General features: G+C 39.7%; 1 protein-coding gene across 7 annotated transcripts; it reads right to left on the reverse strand.

Annotated features, from left to right (window-relative positions):
• Positions 1–1,435: 1,435 nt before the first annotated feature.
• LOC118427215 (transmembrane 9 superfamily member 2-like) lies at positions 1,436–24,394 on the reverse strand. 7 transcript variants are annotated; one of them, XM_035836855.1, is made up of 17 exons: positions 24,082–24,394; positions 19,049–19,116; positions 18,466–18,565; positions 17,944–18,074; positions 17,306–17,435; positions 16,792–16,919; positions 15,556–15,664; positions 14,838–14,917; positions 13,157–13,265; positions 11,187–11,195; positions 9,046–9,178; positions 7,502–7,621; positions 6,823–7,040; positions 6,146–6,297; positions 4,836–4,947; positions 3,882–4,053; positions 1,436–1,695 (listed from the first exon to the last, which is right to left on the reverse strand). In XM_035836855.1, exons 1-17 carry the CDS (start codon positions 24,226–24,228, stop codon positions 1,628–1,630), a joined length of 1,986 nt encoding a protein of 661 aa, XP_035692748.1. In that variant the 5' UTR covers positions 24,229–24,394; the 3' UTR covers positions 1,436–1,627. The 7 variants fall into 7 exon arrangements, with proteins under 7 accessions (XP_035692748.1, XP_035692747.1, XP_035692749.1 ...); XM_035836854.1 differs by lacking the exon at positions 9,046–9,178 and adding an exon at positions 8,850–8,982 and having other exon boundaries at positions 24,082–24,393; XM_035836856.1 differs by lacking the exons at positions 9,046–9,178; positions 11,187–11,195 and adding an exon at positions 8,850–8,982 and having other exon boundaries at positions 24,082–24,393.
• Between the last annotated feature and the right edge of the window lie 1,784 nt (positions 24,395–26,178).

Consider the following 26,178-nt stretch of genomic DNA (forward strand, 5'->3'; position numbering starts at 1 on the left):
TAGGTTCTAATGGCTAAATTTCAGATGGGTGCATCTTCCTTGTGAAGAGGTTTTGAATGCACTGTTGATAACCTACTGAAAAAGTCTGTAGTTTTCCATTTAAACACATGATGGAAATTTTCGCATATAAAGCAGCACAATTTTGGCCAGGGAAGGTTTGTTTGAGAGAGCCCTGCACTGGGGGCACTGAAACTGTACTTTGATTTCTACTTAATCCATAAATCAATAAATTGAAACATAAGATTTTTTTCATCTGATTTTCCCTCTTATTTAATAACACCATAAATGGAAAATTTTATTGCTTACAGTACCATGAAAGTAACGTTTGGTGAAGCCATGACAGTTATGCAATATAGATACAAGTACTGCTAACTTATCCATCTTGCAACAAGGCATGGTTGTCAACATACAAATACTTGAAGTACATTCTTAATGCACCTAAAGTTTCTGGACAAAAAAACAAGATTTCCAATTTGATATAGTATCTGCTTACATGTATTAGGTGGAGGTTGTACTCCCTACAATTTTTTTTCAAGTTTGCAAGATACATCTCTCTTTTGAATGAGATGATTGTGTTCTAGTAATGTAATATAATGTAATGATTCCTAATAAAGCTACTGTATCACCAAAACAACATAGACGCTATTTCCTTCCAAATGTAGCCATCTTCTCTGTAATTTATTTACACTAGCAAACCTGTCATCTATTTAAGGTGTCCACAAGTTGTTATCTTCTGCCATACTCAATGGAATCACAATTTATAATCACCAATTGAAATGGAAATACAACATTCATAACTGACATAAGCAAGCTGAAATGCCCTGACACCAAACACGGCAAGAAGTAATTTTCTACATAATTATGTAGTAATAATGAGAGCCATTTATAAGCATTACAAACCTTCTCCCAAGCATAAACACTAGGAAGTCTGAAGACAGACTCAGCTTCATTTAACCTTATAACTGAAAAGTTTCTGCAGCGATTAGGCCCAGGAAAAAAATGCTGTGCTGGGGGGGGGGCAGTCAATTTTTCAGTCTGATATCTGGAAGATAAAAATGTTGTAGAATTGTTTTGCAACATGTTCTCATTTCTGTTGCAATAGGTAAGTTGTGTCAGGTAGTTCAGTTTTATAATTTGTCCAATCACTTCTGATGGAACCTTATAATAATTTATGATTTAAAAAAATGGAAAAGAGAATCTTTCCCTACTGACATGTAATGTTTCAGGGCTCATTGGAAACACAACATTAAATTTCCTAGGCCTTGGCATGATAATCTTAGAAGCGATGGGAGCAACTAAACCATTAGTGCTGTGAACTGTAGCCAAGTGTACCTTAGTCCCTGAAAGCTGCATTTCTTTCGCATTTACTATATACAAGCCTGAAGTTTAACCTTAAAGAAGTTTATCAAGTACAACAATATACAACAGACAACCATTCACCAATCACCGACCAGCTTTAATCTCACCACCCTACACTTAACATGATACAGGTGCAGTGATTGGTTGAAGTAGTAGGAACAGAGTACACCCGTTCCTGATGAGCTAAGCAAGAGCCAATAAAAACCCTCCTTCTGTCTGACAGTGTATTTTGAAGTGTTATCTCGGACGTGATTGGTGCTGCTGTTGATTAGTCCACTTTGACCACACTGTAGATCTTGGAGACGAACCAGAAACAGGAGAAAAATCCGATGGTGCCTAAAAAACAAAACCATGTCTGTATCATTTACAGGAAAGCACACACATGAAAACAAAACATTCCCTAACACAATACCATGTCATAACACTACCACCAGGATCATAACAAGAAATAAGTGCACTACATTTTGTAAATATATATTCTTACAGAAGGAAGTTTTTTTTACATGTACATGATTACTAGTTCTAAAAAAAACCTGTTTTCCATTCTTTGTATAGATCAACTTAATTCTGCAAACCAGACTCACTAATTATAAAACTATTTTCATACAGCCTGCAGCCTTGTTATATAAAGACAAGGCCTTGGTCAGCAGCAAGTCAATTTATGGATCACATCAGCGCACACAATGATTTTTCACTGATTTTAGAACAAAAGACAAGCAATTTTGTATCCCTCCAGAGATGGGGAAATGGGAAAATATGTCATGTGGAGTACAAGATTGTATATTTTATCCATGATCTTTGTTTGGTGTGTTTTCACATTACAATTGGACTCCGAGTCTGTAGTGGATGTCATCCATAGAATTTCCTTGCTGTGGTCTTATCCTTGGATTCACAACTTTCCCTTTTTTATTATAATAACTTTACCCACACACTCACCAGACAGTATAAGAAGAAGGGTTACAAAATTATAGCAGATTCCCTAAAACAGTAGTTCAGGAGGTATACAATTCCACTCAACAGATGGAGAAGTGGTTACATATGGAGAAGTTATTATATAATTGTGGGTTGAGCCTAGGCTCTGTAACAGGCTTACTAGCCTTTTTTTGGCTTACCATATTATGTGTTGCTTGGGGACTGTTCAAAACCAAAATGATACTATGATAGACTATCAATAAAAAGTACACGATACATGAAGGCCAAAAAATCTTTCTACAAAGACCTTTTGAGCCAAGATTACGTAGCTTTGAAGCCCCTACCACATCTGTTAAGTCCCCAATATAACAGAAAAGATCCAGCTTTTATAGTTTAAGGGGAGGATTACATAACTGTCCTTAGAATGTGCTTAACAGATTCTCAGCTGCACTTAACAAATGTCACATATGGAGAAATTGTTATATAACTGTACGAGGCTCAAAATTCATTTATATGAAATACATGTGGGTGGGTAATTCTGCACCTGATACCAAGAAAGTTACTGTAGGTACACGGCAAACAAATTGGGTGCACAGCATAAAGCAAACTAAGACTAAGTAAGGGTAGAATTTTACCAAAACAAAATTACTGACTTGCAATAATAACTGCCTAATGCTTCTGAAATTCTAACTAACTTCAAATAAAACAAATAATACAACAACAGTTTATCATTTTTCCAATGTTAAGCACTGAGTAAGCACTATGTATGGTGAATTAAGTACTTTTATAAAAATAACCACATGAATATCAAATATTGAGGTGCACCAGTACACAGCTCCAATTTTGAGTGCATGAATATGTAAATGCATAATGCACACAAACGTACATGTATGTAGTACTACCCAGGATTTCAATCCTGCTGTATGTCAAGCATGGCTTTAGCTGATATCTAAAAAAACTGACATGGTAAGCCGCTATCATGAAACTATTCAAGGCAACCTTCAAAATACTAAAGCTATGATGCAGGAAGAAGAAAATAGGGGGCTGATGTGGTAGTTCTTCTGGATCAATGTTGATCTCTATTTTCCAACAAAACAAAATCAAACTTATCCACCATTTTGACCGTTCAACTCCATATAACTTGTATACTTTTTTATCCCCTCAATAACTACTGACTAGTTTCACTTTCACAACTACATGTCCACACATGTCTACCACTGTGACAATAATGTCACTTAATAATATAAAATTTCACTCATGGCTACCTCATGACATATTCTCCGATTTTCATCATTTTCTTGTCATGTTAACCTTTGCCAGAGGACACAAAGTTCTTTTTTTTTAAAATCAGGTGAAAGTCTATGTGTGTGGGGAGTAGGGCTGTCTCCAGCTTAAATTTTTTTTTTGGCCCACTCTTTTGGATCCCATGTTGTTGATTTTCCTGGTTGAATATGTCACTTTAAGGTTATGAAAGTACATGTACATTTACAATAGTTTTATGTCACTTTTGCAACGGATGAGGTAAAATTATTTTCTGTCCCAACAAGCAAATTCCTGAGGACAGCCCTGGTGGGGAGTAAAAATAAACACAAACAGAAGACTCAACTTACCAGTAAAGAGGAAGAAGAGCAGCACCATGATGAAGGTGTATCCGAAGTACAGGAAGGTGGAGGCCATGCCCTCGATGGCCAGCTTCGACACGAAGTAGTGCACCGAGTAGATGAAGAAGTAGAAGGCTGTGAAGCCACTGGTCAGGAAGGAGCGCCACCACCAGTGGTAGTCCTGGGGAGGTTTAAAAAAAAAAGTTAAAGTTTGCCCATTCATCTACAGACGCGTAGGGTGGCGCCCATCTCCACTTCGAAGCCCTTGGGCCACACATTTGTGCAAGTCACTACAGCAGGGGGCTGGTCCGCTCAGGTAGTGATGTGTGTTTAACTTCCATACTCTTCCTCATTAGTGCTGAGTGCTAAGCAGAGAAAGCAGAATGTACCATTTTTAGTCTTTGGTATGACTCGGCCGGGGATCGAACTCACGACCTACCGAATGCAAGGCGAACACTCTACCCACTCGGCCATTGCACCGGTGGGGAGGGAACAAACTTTATTCAGACAAAACTCCTGACATTCTACAACTAAAGCCACCACCAGTGTTAGTCCTGGGGAGGGAACAATCTTCAGTCAGTCTACAACTTAAGCTATGTTTCATTAAAAAATCAAGACCACAGCACATCCAGAACGCGAGAAATCAAAACTTAGCAGTTCCTCTGGCGTACTGTAGAAAGCTGTTGAAGTTCACCTTAGTTTGTTTTCTTGACACTCACCCACATACAAAATATCATAAAGATCCATCAATGACTTGTCAAGTTATACTCTCCTCAAACAAACAAACACACGAACAGATGATTTGAAATGACTCGGTAATGTACGTAATATATTCAGCAACTCAGGGCCCAATCTTAAGTCAGTTAACTTTACAATTACAGAATAAAACCTATCATTATCATCATCATTACTATCATAATTTATTACTATTGAAAACATAACCATCTTGGAGAAGGTGCTTACCTCAGCACAGAGATGGAAGTAGCAGAGCAGGATGGTGGCCTCGCTGCAGGTGATGACCAGGATCAGCACCACCAGGAACAGGAAACCGAACATGTAGTAGATCTGGTGAGACCTAATAGGAACAGGAAACCGAACATGTAGTAGATCTGGTGAGACCTAATAGGAACAGGAAACCAAACATGTAGTAGATCTGATGAGACCTAATAGGAACAGGAAACCGAACATGTAGTAGATCTGGTGAGACCTAATAGGAACAGGAAACCAAACATGTAGTAGATCTGATGAGACCTAATAGGAACAGGAAACCGAACATGTAGTAGATCTGGTGAGACCTAATAGGAACAGGAAGCCAAACATGTAGTAGATCTGGTGAGACCTAATAGGAACAGGAAGCCAAACATGTAGTAGATCTGATGAGACCTAATAGGAACAGGAAACCGAACATGTAGTAGATCTGGTGAGACCTAATAGGAACAGGAAACCAAACATGTAGTAGATCTGGTGAGACCTAATAGGAACAGGAAACCAAACATGTAGTAGATCTGGTGAGACCTAATAGGAACAGGAAACCGAACATGTAGTAGATCTGGTGAGACCTAATAGGAACAGGAAACCAAACATGTAGTAGATCTGGTGAGACCTAATAGGAACAGGAAACCAAACATGTAGTAGATCTGGTGAGACCTAATAGGAACAGGAAACCAAACATGTAGTAGATCTGGTGAGACCTGATAGGAACAGGAAACCAAACATGTAGTAGATCTGGTGAGACCTGACACATACACAGAGACAACACAGCGTTACCAAATGGGTCATTGTGATTTTGAACAGTCAGTATTTGTACCGGGTATCTGTAAAGCTGGTATAACCTCCCTTTGACTAAGACACAAGCTTCACAGGAACATGGCGCAGCCTATATGTACATAATGTACAAAACGTAAGAAGATTTGTTGTTCATCTTTGAAATTCATTAAGCGACCTTCATGGTTGTCTCCTGGAACCGTCCCTCCATCCCAGGATGAAAATTTGCTTGTTGGGACGGAAAAAAGTTTCACCCTATTCGTTCAAGAAATATGAAACTCGTGACATGAAACTAATGAAAATGTTTGTAAGCTTGAAGTAACAGATTTAACAAAGAAAATTACAAACATGGGCAGCAAAAATGATGAGTGGGAAGGGAAAAAAAACTAAAACTGAATACAGCGGTTAGTGGTTACAGTCACTTGTGGAAAGGGGCTGTAACAAAAGCCGTTCCTGTCTCTAAACAAACAGATATTTAACAAATGACCATTGAGTTTATCTGGACTCACCATATACTGTTGAGAATGAAGAACAGCTGGATGAAGATGCAGCCAAACGGCAGGACTCCGCCCATGATGATACCAGGCAGGGGTTTCGTGTAGAACGACTGCTCGGGGATCTGGCGAGGAATCTGATTGGTCCTCACCGGGTGTTCAATTGGCTGTAAAATAACAACAGAAATATTATCAGTAAACTTCATCAGATTCTGTGTTACCAACTTGGTAATTAACCCTTGTCCTGCTGGCAATTTTTTACACATATACCCTCCCTGTGCTGGGCTTTTTTGACTCTCTTCAAAGTATGGGAAAATGCTTTTACTTTGCCATTTTTTAGTTACTTTGCATTTAAGTAAGTTACTTTGCATTAAAGCAATAGTAATGATAACATGTTAGAAAATAGTAGGGCAGATATTAGATCAAAATTTTATGTCCCTTTCCAGCAGTTGACACCTCTAAAAAGCTAGGATTAGCAGTTTTTTAATGGGATCGGTTGCGTAACCATTAACACAACATTTTTTCTTAGGCCTAACCCCTGCACTATGTTAAAGTCCGTTGGGGCAGTGGGTCTAGGGAAAAGATTGGCAGCATGACAGGATTCAAACCCAGAGCCTCTGGCTTCTGGGCCAAACACCATGCAGTTACCCTACACAAACCTACAAAGTTAAATATAAATATTAAAAACCTACCCTTTTCTTGAAGCCGAAGTAGGCTCCGATGAAGGTGAGCGGTACAGACACACAGAACCACAGGGCCAGCAGGGCTATCAGAGTACTGAAGGGGATGGCTGCAGAGCTGCCCTCCACCCACAGGACCAGGTTCATCATGAAGAACACACCAAACACAACGCCTTGCACCAGGAACGATGTCATCAGGACATTGGTCTTCCAGCGCTCACCTCCAAATGCTGCGATAAAAACAGAACTGTGGGTCAGACTTCCGGTTTTCATGTACAAGTAAACCTGTCCATATATATAGTGACTACTCAATTAAAGAGAAGGGTCATAGTATATGTAGAAAAATGTGAACATAAGTTACAGTCTGATCTTACACACATTGTACTTATATTGTCTTACTGTACAAAACTGGGATATGCCAGCTTTTATGCAAAACGGAATAAAATCTTACTGTCAAGAGATCTATGGAGCCCCTGCCCATATATAAAAAGTTTGAATTAGTCAGTCAAGACCTTAATGCTTGATTGGGTCGTTGGACAAAAAGAATTGCACCACCAGAAGGTGGCCACAATAAGCAGCTGATCCTTAAACAGATGCAATCACAAGTACAAGTTTGACTTAAAGTACTTGTCACAGAAATTTTCTAGTGTTCCCTAAAGCTAAATGTGAGGAACGTATGTCTGGTACTTACTTTTGTACATCCTGGCGGACACATAACCGGCGGGAGTCCCAAGGCACACATACAGGATGATGACACAGGTCATCAGGGCACCACGGTTAGCTGGGGACAGGAACCCCAGGCACGCAAATACTGGGGAGAGAGGGTGGATAGTAATTAACATGTACATTGTATGTCACAATTGGGCTGTGATAATGTTTGAAACGGAAGTTCAGGACATGTCTGTATTTTACGATATAGAATAATTCTAATGCACTTCACATGAGTGCGCCAATGAAGAAAAGTAAAACATGGGATTTGGATGTTGGACTAAGTCTTTATGTTTTGTTTGAGGACACCAAGTTTTCTCAACTTCACATTTTGCACTGAAATTTGTGTTTTCTTGTAGGACATAGAAAGAATACAAAGAACTCTGCATCACTCTTGGTCCCAGCCTTGCATGATACAGAATACACTATAAAAGAACCACACTTTATCGTGATCTGTAACATAGTTCCAGCATCCAATCAAATGTAAATTGGTTGAAAGAAAATTGACAGGTAGGTTTGAAAGATAAAAACTAGATAATGCTAAGTAAGAGGCATGTGTACATGTATGTGCTGAACACCACCAGAACTGTGCACCTAGGAAAAGGTAAGAGAAGTGCTGTGAGACAGTCAGTGTAAGAGGAGGGCAACCAGACTGAAGAACCCAACATCAACAGAGACAGGTTTGAAGCCAGGTCCTTGTGCAGGAAACAAACTCACAGAAAGTTGGAGGCATTGCAATCCCAATAAAATCACTGCAAAATTAGATAAAATATTGAAAAATAAGCTTAACTCAGTTCCCAGTTGCCTTCTGAATACTTTTCAAGACTAAAGAAGGTGACAGAACAACTTAAGGAAACAGTGTTTTGATGAACTCAAAGAGAGAAGGAAAACAAGACTCGGAATGGTACAGAAGAAGCTGTTTAATTGCACACCCCACTTGCCAGTGTAACATTGTGCAATTATCCGGTGGTGCTAAAATGCAAGAGTAATCCAGCGGTTTGGGATTTTGAAATTCTGTGCATTTAACAGAAGTGTGCGATAATCCGTTGTGCAATTTACTGGCTTCTACTGTACAGGTACATGTAAGATTTGTGTGGTGGAGTTGACTTTGAATGTGACCTGCACCAAAACACCTGTGTGTGGAAAGAAGCATTAAGGTTCAAGAAGGTGACAGAACAACTTAAGGAAACAGTGTGTTGATGGACTCAAAGGGAGAAGGAAACAAGACTCAGGTAAGATTTGTGTGGTGGGGTTGATTGTGAATGTCGCCTGCACCATAACACCTGTGTGCATAAAGAAGTAATTCCAGTCCCAGACTACCATACACATACCCAAGGTGACCACGACACTCATGATGATCTGAGAGCCTGTTCCGAGCAACATGGCGAGCAGCATGGGCGCGCCGGGGGGACGGAAAATGTCCCCGTGAACCAACTTCCATCCGAACTCCTCCTGCGCCTCTTCCTACAAATGTTAGGGTTGCAAACAAACAGAGACGGGTTAGCCGGAAAACAACAACAGACTTACTGAGCGTTGTGACGGTCATGCTGATGATTTGACAGCCTGTTCCGAGGAACACGGACAACAACATGCCCTTGCGGGGAGGCCTGAACACGTCGCCGTGTACCAGCTTCCAACCAAACTCTTCCTGAGCCTCTTCCTAAAGAAAAGAGACGAAGAGAGAGCTGACATTACAGTTGTGCTTGTTCACAAACTGTAAAGCAGCAAGTTAGGCCCTGGGTAGTCTCCAGCTTGTAGTTTATTTGGAAACAGGCAAATTTGTTTATCAAGTGCTATTTTATCTACACAAAAAGTAAAGTAAAGTTAAGTCAAGTCTAACTCAATATTACACAAAAATATGTCAACAAGTCATAGTTGTACTGTGTCAAGTGAAAAGGACTTTCCAAGTTTCCTTTATATGTCAGCTTGAGAAGGGTCAACAAGTCATAGTTGTACTGTGTCAAGTGAAAAGGACTTTCCAAGTTTCCTTTATATGTCAGCTTGAGAAGGGTCAACAAGTCATAGTTGTACTGTGTCAAGTGAAAAGGACTTTCCAAGTTTCCTTTATATGTCAGCTTGAGAAGGGTCAACAAGTCATAGTTGTACTGTGTCAAGTGAAAAGGACTTTCCAAGTTTCCTTTATATGTCAGCTTGAGAAGGGTCTGACTGGCACACTTGTCTAAAGGCTCATGGTTTTTCTCTCTGATCTTTGCTATTCTTCATGTCCCTAAGTTACCTTTCGATCTCTTTCAACTTGTTTAAAGGGGTATACATGTACTTTTCAACCACACATGTCGTATTTTACACAATAAATTTTATATATATCCCCTCCAGCATCAACCTTTCTGCATCTTGTCCTATTGAGAAACTGTTCTTTAATGTTTCCAATCAAAAGATGAAAGTCTCTTTTGAAGCTGATAAACTATTATGTACATTTAATATACTGGCTTCTGGCCTAAACTACTGATGCCTGAGATTACTTTTGTTGGAATGTATAAAGATAACATGCCTTTAGTTACGTAAATAACACAATATGTTCATTGAGTAACACTTTTTCTCGTTAAATGTCATCAGGAGCTGAAGTATTTTGATATCTTTGGCATCACCATCCTTTCTATGCTGCCTTTTGCCCTTTTATCAATTCTTTATTCTTCAAAAGACTATATTACCTTGAGCTTTTCTAAAAAAGCTGTCAAGTAAAAGTGCACAGCAAGTAGCAATGAATAGTTAATTAGATCATTAGGGGCTAGGTATGGTGCTTCCAGTTTTTCATTAGTTGCTATAAATATAGCCACAGGCTTTTACATTGTGTTATTCAACCAGTGTGCACAAATACAAAGCCCTTGCCGTCATTCGCCAGAGGGCTTCACATCAAATCTCCGCAATACACATTGAAATGTTTTTCAACCCATCAAGATTTGAATAGATTCATTTTAGGTGTGAAATATTCAACTGCTATGTAAGATTTGATAAAAACCACCTGTCACCAGTTAGTTTATAATACGTCAATCTTAAATTCACCCAAGTCACCATGGATTAGACATCCTTTTAATGTTAAAGAGGTATCTCACTGTAGCTGCTGATACGGTACATTGGCGACGTTATTCCAAAAGAGAAGAAAACACAAGGCATAAAAAGATTTGTCTTTTACCGAACTCTCTGTCAAATTGCTTGGCAGCAGAGACGCCGTGAACATAGCGCACCGTCAGTGAGATAGTCATTTGGTAGCCAATATGTATTAGTTCTTGTGTTAGTGAGCAGGTGAGTTAAACCAAAAAAAAAAAAGAGGGGATACTATTAATCTTAATGGTAGAATTTACCCAGAAAGAGCACCACGAAAAAGACTAGCAAAAGCATCTTTTCAACTAACAGCTTGACTTGAAGATCTGTATCTTCTACGCATGCAAGAAGAAGCTTCTAGAAAATACTGTAAGTCTTGAAACTTTTGTGGTGGTTTTATTTTTACGGTTTTCTCATACAAATTTACAACGCGTCAACGCCACAAATATTGCTAGTATTTCCTCCATATGTTAACTGTACTACAGAATTGTTTCAACTGAAAATTAAAACGTCGCAAAAGCTGCACTTTCCCTCCAATCGTTAAAGAAAACCACCACCAAAGTAAATGAATGTACAGTATAGCCTGAAAATAGACACAGCACACTTACAGCTTCCAACTGCTCGCAGCATGCGGCGTTCACGCGATGTGTACAAGAAAAGAAGCAGAGGGAAGTGTGGTTTACAGCACAGCAGGATTATCAACATTTGATCAGAAGCAAAGCAGGGTGCCATGCAAAAATAAAATCACACCAGAAATAATCATTTTGAAACACAGCAAGGAGTAAAATTCACATAGTCTACACAAGTCTGTTACACTGAAGAGTTTGAGTCTGTGGGGATTTAATGTCGCAGTACTGGGAAAAAGGAGTCTTACATTGACAAAGGTTAGAGCCAGATAATAAGATATGCCAAATAATCGACATGACAAGCAACTGGATATGACTTTGACTGTGATGAAAGACAGAGGATTAGTCTGTGTGACACAAACTTTGCTGCCTGGAGCTGTAACTGGCCGGGCGGATGTTGGGCAGGCAGCTGTTAGCAAGGTTTAATCAGACTAACAGAGGATTATCTGTCTGAAACTGATCATTTCCAAAATCATATCCAGTTGCTTGAGTAGCTGCTATTTGGCATAAAAAGAACGGTGCACACCCCAGTTTTTTTGGGGTCTAAAATCGAGGCTGCGCACCCTCACTGGTCGAGAGGCCGTCTCTTCAAGAAAATAAATCTAAAGCAGAAAAGCCATATATGGGAATGAAGGGTATCACTCCAGCTTTAAGAACGGCCAGGTTTCAGTTTCTTCACTCTCTCTACCTTTCGTAATTTTTGGGTGGAGAAAGTTTTCTTACGTAAAAAAATATGCAAAAAAAAAGGGAATTTTGACGTGGAAATAAATCCATCACCAGTATATTTTAGTCATGAAAATGACTGATATTGTCGGAAAGAGATTTTACCTGGGAGTAATCAGGCAAAAAATAAAGAAAATTGTAACACTGAGATTTTTACAATAACCCGACGCGCGAGGCATAACAACACGGCTCACAGAACGCATATGGACAGTAAATCTGGGTCAACGGGCGAATCACTTCCAACGCATAGAAATACAAGGAAGTGAAACTCGGCCCCAAAACCGATTGGCACCAAAAACACATCACTTCTTACCCTTTTTAGCCATGCCAGTATTTCGCAGCAGATTATGAGAAATTTGAACTCAAACCCAGACCCCCGAGACCCTTTCTTCACATTTTTGTTGCGCACTATCTCAGACCCCTGTCGCGGAAGAATTGGTGTGTGCACCGAGAAGTGTTCGTTGTTGAAACAAGAGGGTAAGGGACTAAGGGGGTATAAGACATAACATTTTGTTCTGGATAGTGTCTAGTATTTCTAAGTTTGCAGTGACACCACAAAAACTAGGAACATAAAACCTCTGCGAATGTTTCCCCTTTTACAGTATTTGCTGCAGACTCTACCGACAACTATTCCTTAATCACAGGACTGGGATTCTGATTAGGTTAGAGAATGATTGACAGGTCAGGGCGACATCTCCACGATTTAACTCACAACACGCTCAACAATGAATAATTCAATTAGACTCCCCAAACCAGGATCCAATTCTCAGGAAAAGAAGCTCTGTGCACAGAATGCACAGTTGATGCTTGATGTATAAGCTTTTGACTGGATAGCAATAGTTTCTATTCTTGATTTATTTTTTCTACAGTTTAAACTGTTTTATATTTGAATTGTGGAAATCATCCAATGTGGAATACATACTTGTGTACAGCGAAGTGAAGCCTTAGGATGCATATATTTTTGGACTGGATTGTTAAAATTTTTCCACAGGAATAAATGTTATTCTAAAATTTAAACTGTTATGGCATAATAAATGCTCCTTTTATTCATGTTATACTGATGTTATATAAGGAAGAATAGCTTGCTAGAGCCTAAAGACTTGTTGAATGGAAAAGTGGATTGAAATAAAACTCAAAACAAACTTTACACAATAGTGATCGGGCTTTCTTATGATGGGAACTGCTTATGATTTTAACAAACAAACAAATAAACAAACAAACAAACTCACGGCAGACTCCATCTGGTTGTAGCGAGCGATGTCCTTGTGCAGAGTCCTGAGGAGGATCATGGCCACCATACCGGACAGGAACAACACAATAACCAGCGAGTTCATGATGCTGTGGAGGAAACCGAGAGTGAATGTGAAAGTGATCTCTAACCTGAAGAGCTACTCTTCCACTGGTTGTGACTAGGGGTGGGTACCGGTACAGAATATTCAGGTCCAGGTCCGGTTCAGGTCCAGAGGATCAGGTACAGATCCGGACCTGAGCCTGGACCTGATTCAGTATGACTCATACCAATGGTCTATTTATCTACAAAGAAATCTGTTTGGTGGAGTATTAGACTAACACTGGCATTTTAAAATCCTACAATGCTATCTGCACATGTACAATTGACTGTAAGACTTGGTAGAAATGACTATAAATTCTACTCTACTTCACTCTTGTTATTTTCTTCCACTTACAAGCGCCAAAACGTGTTAATGCCTGATCAAATAATCTGTTAATTTCCTAATAGATCCAACATCCGGTCCACCTAGTTTTTTCAGGTCCGTTTTTTCTGGACCGGTTCAATGAGAAAAATGGTTTTGTACCCAGCCCTAGTTGTGACAGGAAGACAGATGCTATGTACAGTTTTTACAGGTTCATTGTATCAAGGAAATTCCCCTAGCTCTTTTCAACAAGCACAATGGACCATAGCTTACAACACTATGTCTTTAAGACTGCAACCCTTTCCAGTAGCGTTCATGTTGGGTGAGCGACAATAAAATAAGAAGCAAGAATTCAAACTCCTAACCTCTTGTTCAGAGGCAGGGTCAGTAACAACTGGGCCATGCGCCGTACTACGATTACAGTATTACAGATATACATAGCTTTTTAATGAGTTCAAGTGGCGTTGATAGCCTAGCAGTTAGACTTGGGGACATGGGATTGAGATTTAGGGTCATGAGTTGAATTCCTGGTACTATTAGCTAAACTTATCAGTCGATGAGCTTCTACCGTATTTGCTGATTGGCAGAAAGTCATCGAATTTAAAAATTGTGGAAGAGTCGAACATATTTTTCATCTGAAAATCTACCCTATCATATCTGACGAAGCTTGTGAATCTGGGAACATTCAGCTGATCTCTAAAAACTGTGCGACAAAGGTAAGAAAACTCTGGGCGTAATATTGCAGAAAATGACATTTATAGCTCGCATTTAGGTCAACTGGCCGGTTTTACTGCTGACTGTATGAAAGCGGCACTTGACACATCTGTCTTTACTCCACTGTAAATGGGCACTGTCAACGAGGTAAAAGGCGATAGGACAGGAATGACCTTTAGAATACCTTTAGGTTTACCGTTTCAAGAGTTGGACATACATTTTTTCTCATTTGAACATTTGCAATATTCTTAACTGTTTTTTTCCATAAAAAAAGCTCCAGTCTGACTATTCCAGGTTATTTCATTATTCATGATAAGGTCACATTTCCACACCGGCACCTGGCCGGGTAGTTTGTGGGAACATGCAATATGATCTTAGACTAGAGACAATAAAACATACAAATCCTAAAAAAGAATCAATGATGAACATAATTTGTGTATACATGTATTTCTTGATACACACTTTTAATTTCATTTCCGCAAACAGCTTGGCTGGACCACGTTTTTTCTGCGATTTTAAACTGTACGTTGAGCAGACTACTAACCTGAACCACTGGATGTTGGTATGAGGCATGGAGTCCAGGATGTAGTCCCAGCGAGAGGCCCACTTGTGCCCATTTTGTAGCTGTTGAAGAAAATGCACCAACATTTTCGTTTTACAACAGTCAAATTCACAGTCAGTTTCAACACAACTAACACCTACTACACAAACCCATTTACATCTCAAGACTAGGTCAGCAAAAATTTGCATTTAGAGCAACAGTTATTTACAACAAAATTGCATACAGTTATACATTGTATATTTTACAACATTACATATTTTACAGCAAAGCTTTTGATATTTCTTGCCGGCTTTTTGTATTGAAATACTCAAACACAATTGTAAGAAATATGTGTAAGGAGCCCTCTAACACTTGGGCATTGAACAACAGAGCTAACATCAAATATGATGGTCTAGGAGAGCCCCTTGCATATCCCAGAAGAAGTGCAGTCTATCATTTCTAACACTTTTAACAACTAAGCCAACACCAAATATAACACTGTTAGCCTTGAAAATTTAGCAGTGGTTTCATTTGCCATGTACTGGCATATGCCTTTTGTAATTATTGTTTCAACCATGAATTTTGAACAGTTCAAAATATTTCCCTTTCCTCCTCCCACAGAATAAAACCACAGCCAAAATAAATGAATTTACAGCAGTCTAAGATTGCCCCCTTGCATACTGCACAGGAAGTGCAGGCCACCGTACTCCTGGTAACTTACCACAAACTCCACTGAGTAGGTGTAGTTGAAGTGGACCTTGTCCGCCTTGGAGCCGGGCAGTCCGAGGGGACGGTCCTCAGGACACTCGCCAGGTTTGGGGTGATTGATACTGAACGTGAAAAAAAGTACACAAGTCTCAAATCAAACATAAATAATCATTCCAAAATCATATCCAGTTGCTTGAGTAACTGCTTTTTGGCGTATCTTATTACCTGGATGTCTAACCTTCATTGATGTAACATACATACTCAGTTTTCTTTTAAAAAATTCTAGCAACACTGTCCCTTGTGAAATGGCTATTTGCAGCGTAACACACCAGCTTTGCAGACATGTGGCACGACAACAGCTGGTTATATAACACTGAACAGCTCGTAACACATAACCTTTGCACGTCTGAGTGTACATTAAGTACTTCGTAATGTATCCATTCTTCTTTGTCACCATTTTCCCATCATAGCAGAGGTTATGCACATCTAACCTGCAATGTGGTGTGTTCAAAAACAAAACGACTGTAATAATAGAAAATTACTAGAGTGGGGACAGTGTCTGACATGTTTTGTATAGGTAACTGACATGAACATGTTGTAAGTTCAAATTTGAAGGGAAATTATGACATCAAATCAATAATCGTTCTTTGTATCAAAATGACCCACAGTAAAAAGAAAAAAGACCCTGTATGTAAAATGGAAGGCTTTGCAATGAGGTGTGTTGGCCATAATTACAAAACCTGCTTGGCTGGTTGTGCCTTAGAAGGCACTTATCTTGGAAGGTCAGAGCGTATGTGCATGCAAAGACTGGGAACCAGTCAGAAGGGAGGAAGCAGTCAGATTAAGGTGGGAGAAGGTCCCTCCCAACAAGCAAAGCTTCCATCCTGGGATGAAGGGATGTGTCCTGAGAGTTAGCCCTACTTTGGTAAGAATTCCAATCAGGTCTGACCCGACCTTCGAAATGAGAGACGTGGCTTCATACTAGATAAACTGCTCCTAACCCAATGCTGACCTAAAATGTTGGGAGTGGTAAGAAGCAAAGAGGTGATCATAAGAAGTTCTGGATGTATGATAAGGGCCTTAACACACAAGCTTTGCAGGCATGTGGTGCAGCAGCAGCTGGTTATATTACACTGACCAACCTGTCATGCCTAACTTCTAGCTGCAAGTGTTTATCCAGAGATGATACTCCTACTGTGCTTGGTGATAACGAATTCCACCCTACAATGATTCTGGGAAAAGACTTTACCTTTTAGGCTCCAGCTTGGCAGACAGCAGCCTAGCCCCAGGCCAGTTCTCCCCCTCCCCATCGTTATAGCTGATGAAGATGTCCACATGGTTGAACAGGTAGTAGGTGTCCTTCTCATTGTACAGGGGCTAACACAAACACAAAACAGGAAAATGAAGATCTTGTACTTCTATGAAATATCAAAGAGTTTTTGTGAGCCCTAGCCCTACCTTTATCATGCACTATAATAGTTTATGCTCAACAACCAGAATCTTCATTTCATGAATGACATCAGCATATGTAGTTTATTTTCACAGATCAGAATCGTTTGCTCTACTGACTAGTTTAGGGTACACACAAAAATTGACAAAGTTGCTGCAAAATCAAGAAGCTACTAAAACAACTGCCAAAATAAAAACAGAACAGAACACAGCCAGGTATACCCATAACTTCCTTGTTGCTAATAGCATGATGGCCCAATATGATAAAATGCACTAACTAGAACCCTGTCCAGCTGTGGTACAACCATTCTTACATTGATGACACAGGCATCCTTTGGTGTCCCCTTCTTGGTGACATAGCAGCCCACGGGGAAGCCAGGGTTACAGTACTTCCTGTCACCCTCCACATCGTAGCACCAAGTCACAGGCATGTTGTCAATGATCCTGGCAAACAGTGAAAATCAAAGTGATAAGGTAAAAGTGATCTCAAACTAGGTAATCACACTAAAGAGTTACTGTAAATTGATAGTTATGTCTGGTTGATGAGTAGTTTTACCAACTCTGATTCCTAAGTGTGCTTCCTGTCATGACAGCAATCCTGACCTTTGCATTCGTTTTCCCACCCACTTTATGCCAATCTACTGTGACAGTGTAACAATGTTGAATCTTCTTCCAACAGATCAAATTTTCAACGACCACAGACTGTCGCCTTCTCTCAGGATCCTGAAGAGGTTGACAGTGGTTGTTGAAAATTTGATATGTGTATACCTTTCTGTTGTACGAAAGTTTAGCATTGCACTATGAATGCAATCAATACAGATGAGCTTCCATGATGCTGATAGTGTATCAAAATAAATATGGTCATACACAAACGCAAACAGGCACACTGGAAATATGCACTGTACACTGAGTCAACAACAAGACAGTGCAGTCCTAATATATAGATAGTTACCAATGGTGCTGGTAGTTCTGTAGAACACCCCTCTTCAAGAAGTTCAAGTTCTTGCTCTGGTCCGCATTGGTGGGGTCGTAACTCTTGGCCCCGCAGAGATCCTTGCATTTTTCATCTTTCAAGAATGATATCTGTGAAATACCCAAGAAACATTTCAGGGCAGATAATTAGGTGATGTGGAATTGCACTGAAATACAATTATCAATGACAAGGCATTGCACTTAGGGTATTTAAGATACAAAAACAAAAGTACATGTAAAAATATTGAATAACAAACCACTCTTTCCCTACTGCACTATCTAAAATTTGTCTTCAATGACATCTTCTTTGCATATCAATTCATAGTTGAGTTTAAGACCTACTCTTAGTCATAAACAGATCTGCTCAGTGTCACTGACAAAAGGCAGTGTATACAGACCGTTTAAAAAATCATATCCACTTGCTCAAGTAACAGCTGTTTGGCATATCTTATTACCTGGATGTCTAGTCTTCATTTATGTAACAACTATTACTATGTCTCACATTGTACATGGACGGGCGAATCCTGTCTCCAAACAGAACTTGTCCCAGGTTCTCAGTTGGGCTCTTGGCCCACTCCTCAGTAGGAACACAGAAATCAAACCTACAAGAAAAGGACAAACTCCTATCAGTATCAGTGATATATCATCAACTTGTTATCCATATATTGAATTTTCAATTTCAGACTACTTGGTGCAGTGCTGTCTCCAGCTTGAATTTTTCCCCATCCCTATCATTGGTTAGAAGCTCATATTGTTAATTTTTAGTTGGTACATCCGTCAAGCTTATGAAAAAACATTTTCATCAGTTTTATTTCATTTCATGACAACTTTCTACCTGACTCAACAGGCACATTTCCATCTCTGGACAGAGAGAAGAGCCCTGAAGACATTCCTGTTTAACTTTCAACAGTTTCACGGGTCTACATGTCGACAAAACATAAACAATACAAACTTTAATTTAAATGCAAGTGACGAAACATCAGTGATACAAAACCTGCAAACTACTTTTAAATTTTATGACAAAAGAATGTAACATTTGAGAACATTGTATAATTTATAACAAACATAAAAACCAGTTTTCCTACCTGTCATATTCATATGGGATGATGCTTTCCACTGAGTCCAGTCTGTTCACAAACAGCTCTACCTTACTCTGCAATGAAAGGGAAGAACTTAGAAACCAATACTTTGTATGATCCATGGTCACTAACGCAGCCCACATCTACGCAAATAGAATTGATGTTGTGCATATGTATTTGAAAGTGAAAGTTATTTTTAATTGTGAACCAGTTTAGCTCATTGTCTTTTTCTTCTAGTAGTTCTACTGGTCATGAGTGAAAAGACAGAAAGGACATAGGAGTTTTCTTTTAGACAACAAGTTTTTCTCACCTGCTGACGTTTCGATGTCTAGATCTGTCAGACATCTTCCTCAGAGCTTCTAACTGGAGAAGCTCTAAGGATGATGTCTGACAGACATCGAAATGTCTTTATTTCTTTCTTTAAATTATTTCTTTATTTGAATTTACCACATGCAAAAACAAGTGGAAGGGAGGACAAAACAGGTGTATCAACACCTTTACAAGTTGTCCTCCCAAACCTGAAATGATAATAGAAAACAATACGAAACCAAAATCAAACAATAAACATTAGACATCAAAAGTCAGTAGACATGAATATACAATTCGGTGACAATTATACACAGAATTGATTATATACAAAATTATCAAATATCATTATATACAGAGTAAAAAGCTAATTACAATACTAATGTAGCCTTAAAGCAGTGCAAGAGGCACACCCACAAGATGTGGACCAAGAGCAGGGGACGTCGATATTGAACTGGGTGTCAAATCTCACAAACGTGGCTCTCACAAGCGATCGCTTGAATGTCAAGATGTCAGCAGGTGAGAAAAACTGCTCGTGTAAAAGAAAAAATCCTATGTCCTATGATCTACCAACCTGATGAAATTATTGTCGGGAGAAGACAGACACTATGCACAGAATATACAGATTCCTTGTACAGGTGTGTGCGAGTACATTTATCTCACAAAAAATCTACCCATGTTTCAGTGACATCACCCAATATTGCCTCAAGGCACAAAACCTACATGATGTACAACAATAGCAGGCATCTCTAGGGGAACCTGTCTTTCTTCTACATCATAGGTACAGAGGTCACGCAGCTCAAGGCTGAATGATTTTCTTTTCTTTACTACCCTAGCATCAGAACATATTAAAGAACAAAATTTACTCTGAAAAATCTTTGTACAGCTGTTTAAAGGTATTTTTGTGTACAATTTATGATTTGACATTAAAGGCAAATTGAGGAATCATACATCTTTTTAACCACTAATTTTGGATTACATAATTGTGTATTGTTACTACAGTGGATTCCAATTATTCGTATTACGCCTTTTCGGATAATTCGGGTAATTGCATAGAATTGCGAAATCCCAAACCATTTGCCATTCATTCTATTGTATAAGGCTTCGCAGAATTGGATAACCCCCGGTCTCAAACTTTGGGTTTTTGGATAGAATTACGTCAAATTATAGCGAATAAAATGGGAAAATATACGCTAAAACTTACAAAATGAGGCCAAAATTAACCAACAACTGTATGTCCGAAGGCATTTAATCATGAAAAGGACCGTAAGATAGGTAGATTCCACCGAAAATCTTGCCAATGCTGCTGCGGTAGCGTGCGGGGCAAATTTCAGTATTTCCGGACTTGCGCAGATGACCCAGTTTTAGTCCCCTCAGAATGCTTAGGTAGGCTTGGGAAAAGTGGCTGTAAAATTGTTTTTCTTGGGATATGTTTGGATTTTGGGGGTGCATCTTATAGGCAAGGGTTGTAGCTTCTATATTGTGTTGAAAAAACAGATTTTTAGTGATATTTGTGGTTGCAGTAGGCCTTAGAAGTTAGGTGTTTTGGTGTTGTTTACATGCAGTGAAAGGGGTTGAAAAGGTCTCCCACCTATGTTTTGATGGCGTATAATATAATTCCGCCGTAAATTTTTTTCCTTTTTTGTCGTTAAATTACTCTTCAGAGGTCGGACAACCTTGCCAATGTGAGTTTTTCATGTTCTAAAAGTCAGGTAGGTGATTTTTGACAGCCTCTTTCTCCCATGATTCCCATTGTTAAGAATATGCATAGGAAATATTGAAATTTAGCCTGCATGCTTTCGGTAGGGTATTCTAGTTCAAAATTAGCAGGTGTCAAGACACTCCAAGTGATGCGGGAAGGGTTGTCAAGCATCGTCACAAGTTTCAAAGACTTCACGGAGACCCTACCCCTAGGATTGGTCCCCAGGGAGCACAGGTGTCAGGAGGCCTGTGGTAAGGTTTGTGGCTTTGATTAGACTTCATATTGCTTAGCAAAAAGTGACACAAACAGGGGGAAATGGTAAATCTGCTCACCCTGTCACAAGGAGACTACTCTCCATCAATTTAGACACCAAAATTTGTATCTAAATGCTGTTCAACAAACACTTTGGAGCAGATACTGGGAGTGCACAGAATGGGGGGGGGGGTGTAGGTGTGCCCTTGGGGGCTTATATATCCTTGGGGGCTAATGTGTTCCCCCAAATTGGTTATGTGGGCAATAGAAAGGATTTACCTGACTCAACTGACTGAAATTTCTTAAGAAATTCTGCCATTTTAGTGTTTTGGGGGCTGATTTCTTACTTTCTGTACCTTTTATTGACAATGCATTATGCACTCTCATAAAATGCTTCAAAGTGTAACCTGAGCGCTTTTCAATACAGCTTTAGGTGTGTAAATGGTTAGAGACTACTCTCCTCATGCTAGAAAGATCAGCTTTTAACTTTTTCTTCAGTTTGTGTCACTTTTTGGTGAATGCTATGGCGCCTATCAAATGCCTCAGACCACTGCCAAAGCCTTGAGGAAAGTCCTCTGACACCTGCCATGAGATCTACTCCCCTGGGAGCATTCTTGGTCAGAAAGCTTTGAAACTTGGGATAATGTTTGACAACTCTTACCCGCATCATGCGAGATGATTGAAATTTGTCAATTCTCAAGTTCAGGGGGGTGACACATTGGTTAGGCGCCATATTGATAGGTTGCCGCAAGGCATGATGGGCGAATGTCATGGGAACGTCAACACGCTTTTGAGTTCATATTTCCCCTTCAGACAACGTCTAAACTTGGTTTACCCTACAAAATGTGTTTTTACATATCCACTGTCTCATTATTGAGCTGATTTCGGCTGCACTACGTAGATTTTTACAGCGCACGTAACGCAACAGGTCAATGAACTGTGATTTTGCAATCAGCCGCATTGAATGGCGGGATATCTCAAGCCACGCTACGACGCCATTTTAAATGTTTTGAAAGTAAAATTTTCCGTCTACCACCGCGAAAGACGGCGTCGAGTTTAAAATTTCAGCGTAATTTGTGGACACAAGATATAAATAAGAAGGTGAAGAGTTTATCTCTCCAATACGTATCGTCATTTTGCTCAAAATTACGAAATCAACATAATTTTTTCCGGCATACAAGCGGAGTTGTGTTTGCCTTTGTTGTGGTTCATGCTCTCGGCAGTGCGAGTCAAGCGTATTTTTCTACATGTTCATTTAGCCACCGACTTAAAAATCTTTATTAGATTCATCAGCGCACGTAAATTGTATAATATCGGAACGTATAATTATGTAAAGCTTGTAACTGGAATCTGTTCGATCTCTTGCTGGCTATTTGTGATGTTGTAGATTCAAACAGTTGACGACTTCCATTCGTTCAAAACCTGGTTATTAATAACTACTGCTTAGACTACTACTGCTCTAGATGAACAAATGTCTGATTCAAAAGTTTTGTAAATGAAGTTCCGTATTGTATGTGTGGTGTTTGTGTCTTGCGTAGTAGTAATCCTATATTTGCCCCCCTCCCGGCTCCCTTCGGGGCGTTAGTGGCCCAACTTCGGACTGTTGGATACTTCGGACTATTGGATAAAATGCGCTGACAAATGAGCTATCCAAATAAGCGAATTCCACTGTATTGGTAGAACTAACATGTACAGAAACATACATCTCCTGTTTGTTGCAGGGCTCAAAATACTGGGTGCATGTGCACCCAGGTGCACCCAAAATTGGAACTGTGCACCCAAATATTTTCTTGGGTTTATGTAGGTAAAGATATCAAAGCATACTAGTATAGATCATACATGTATTCTGGACATTCAAGTGTTAGGAAGATAATAAAAATATCTGTCATGGTACTTGTTTAAGAATTTAATAGCATGTAACTATGCTATTGTTATTAGGTTTTCTACTTAAATTCAAGTGGTGCACCCAAATGTTATTTGTGCACCCAATTTTTTAAGCTGGGTGGACCAGTGCACCTAATCCCAAAATAGAATTTCGAGCCCTGTTGTTGACATCATATAGTCAAGACTACTCGTGAATAACCATTATGAAAAGTCTGTTAAAACCACTTCAGCAGCCTAGTCATTATTCAACACCAGGCAGTATGAAGACAACTAGGAAAGTTGTCTGGAAGCAGTAGCAGGTCACCATATACAATTGAATTACAAGGATTTGTTGTGTTCTTAGAAAATACCTGTAACACCCCACCCCACCCCCTTTAGATTTATTCTATTCCGATTATTTCGGGTCTGAACAAACGAAGCAAACTTCTACCCAAGCTAGTTGACAACCACTAAACATGTTCTAAATGTAAGGCGTGCCAACACATTAAATTGAGGATGTTCAAAAACCCTCACTGCCCCCCTCCCCACCCCTGTCGTGTTGCAGTGACGTACCAAGCGACCATAATGCACCCACATGCCCTCTGGCGATTATGATGTGGCCGGTGGGACAGGTCTGCCATCAGACACTTACCGGCCGGAATGTGGAGCACAAATATGATCAAGGTTCCTTAGGTTCCAGTAAGAAATCTTGACAGAGATCGTAACAAGACAATCTCCATATAATTTTACCATGGCAAAACCATTCACACTTGTGACTATGAGTAACATAAATTTTTAACACTGCTCTACTACCATTTTGTCAGAGCATGGACATCTTTAAAAATGCGAGACAGACTGCTACCATTTAACAATGAATATTATGTCACACAGAGCCATGAAACTTGAGTAAACTTACTCTACATTCTCCTTGTTCAAGCTTCTCCTTGTTTGCTTCCTTGGTGGGATCACAGTAGCTCACAGGTGCCAAACCCGGCAGGTAGAAACCTCTCACTTCCGCAGCCAAACACGCGGTTAAAACGGCTATAACCGGTCTCAAATACATCTTGGTTGGTACTAGAAACTGTCTGCTGTCTCCTGATCTTCTTGTTACGTAGGAAAATGTGGAAGTTTGTGTGAAAAGTTGGGGTGAAACGTGGAAGTCCTGTCCCGAGCGTGTCCCCGAGCAGCTATGGCGGACACGTCATTCACGCGCACTGCATGATGGGAATGAGAAGGGCGGGGCCGTTTGAACACTTGTTGTCTGGACAAGTTTCATCTCCGGCTCCAAGTAGATGTAACGATAATGGTGGTGGTTCCGACTCATTTCTGTTCGTTTATCTGAATTAGGGGGGTGTACCGGTACAGGTCCAGGTCCGGACTTGAACCTGAACCTAATTATCTGTGAAAACTTGTGAACGGGCGAAACTCAAAAGTGACTCAAAACAGTGGTCCATTCGCTAAAAAAAGATTTCCTCACCTTCGACGGGGGCATTGTTTCTGAATGTTCAGCCACAAACCGTTTCATAAATAGTTAGAAAAAAATCTCAGAATTCAAACCTTTGCTATGTGACTTGTCTGAGTCCTTCACATCGGATAGCCGGCACCCAGAACTTGCGGTACTCAACTTATGCGCAAGAAATTGTCATGTCCCCAGTAGTGCTCTGTTGTAACACATGTTGCTTCGCACCTATAACTCAATATCCCTCCTATTAAATTGATCAGTAGGTAGATCCCAAAGAAGAAAAATGACTGTCGATTTTGAAACCTCCTTGAACCAACTAACTTTGTTAGCAGTATTTTCGGGTACTGAAAGTAGTGTGATGCTTCGGAAAGTGACTTGATATACGTAAAGGTTAAATTTCACAGGGCTAAAAACTGTTATGTTAAAATGATTTCACCGACGTATAAAGTTAGCCTGTGATGTTAGATTTCTTGTTCTCTTTTGTATTCTCTGTTTCCTATTCCGTCCTTCTGTTTGTATTTCCCCTCCACTGTTTTTGTTTCTTAAAATGCCTCCGACGGTGACCATCCTATTTGTCAGACGGAAAAGTCTTTGCTTTGTCTCACTAGAATGTTTCTTTATTTTTATAGAGTATCCCTTGATTTCAGTGGTATTTGCATAACAAATCTATGCCTGCGGGCACTGCCCCAGTCACACCCTGCTTCCGAGAAACCGAGTGAAACCGACCTGTCCGCTTCGTATTTAATTTGTCGAAACGGGGTCAAAAAGATACGAATGATTGTAACCGGAGTGGGTTGTGACTAAAGTGGTTAGTTATCTACTTTACTGAGTGATCTCCTTGCTCTTTACAATAGTACAGCATAACTGGAAATATTATCATCGTCATCATCATCTTGAGCGAGTTGCCCGGACCTTTAAATTTCTAGACGTTTCAGCCCCCCATATGCTCGTTCCAAGATCCCCAACCTATATAAAGTTATACAACCCCAAATCCCGTCGAAAAAGTTGATCTATTTCTAGAGTTGTCAGTATTACATACAGCTGGTATACCGCTCTTCGGCGTAACACACCAGTACGTCGGTTCCACTAGAACAAATACGCTACAGGTTGTTATTTAGCCTGATTAAATCTCGCTTATAGCAGCCCGCCAATTATCCGCCGAGGGGCCAGTTACAGCCCTGGACAGCGGAGTTTGTGTTACACAGACTAGTTGTTATTTGTTTTTTTTTTTCTTTCTTGCCCGTTCTCTGTAAATCTTCAAGGCCACCTTTTCTTCTCCAATCCAAATTAGATCTAACTTCCTGATTTGCATTTCCTTAATATTAGGCATTTCCCTAATTGTTTCGCTTGGAAACAATCATAGTCAAGATTCATATCTATAGATCTACTCCGGGAACAGATCTGAAGAGCATATCGGATACACTAGGCAACAAAATACCGGCCTGCCCACAGGACGCAGTAGGATGTAAAGTGACCTAAATTTTGTTTATTTAGCTTAAGTGGATATTTCCCTATTCATTGCCTTTTTTGTGTTTGAATATTAAATCCCGC

Source organism: Branchiostoma floridae, chromosome 12 (assembly GCF_000003815.2).
Source record: "Branchiostoma floridae strain S238N-H82 chromosome 12, Bfl_VNyyK, whole genome shotgun sequence".
Classification (NCBI taxonomy): Eukaryota; Metazoa; Chordata; class Leptocardii; order Amphioxiformes; family Branchiostomatidae; genus Branchiostoma; species Branchiostoma floridae.

Excerpts from the sequence above, each read along its gene's own strand:
- LOC118427215 (XM_035836855.1), bottom strand. The coding sequence starts at position 24,228 with ATGTATTTGAGACCGGTTATAGCCGTTTTAACCGCGTGTTTGGCTGCG. Across the intron at positions 19,117-24,081 it reads TTGAACAAGGAGAATGTAGA|AGTAAGGTAGAGCTGTTTGT; the intron begins GTAAGTTTACTC and ends CTTTCATTGCAG. Across the intron at positions 4,054-4,835 it reads ACTTCCATCTCTGTGCTGAG|GACTACCACTGGTGGTGGCG; the intron begins GTAAGCACCTTC and ends AAACCTCCCCAG.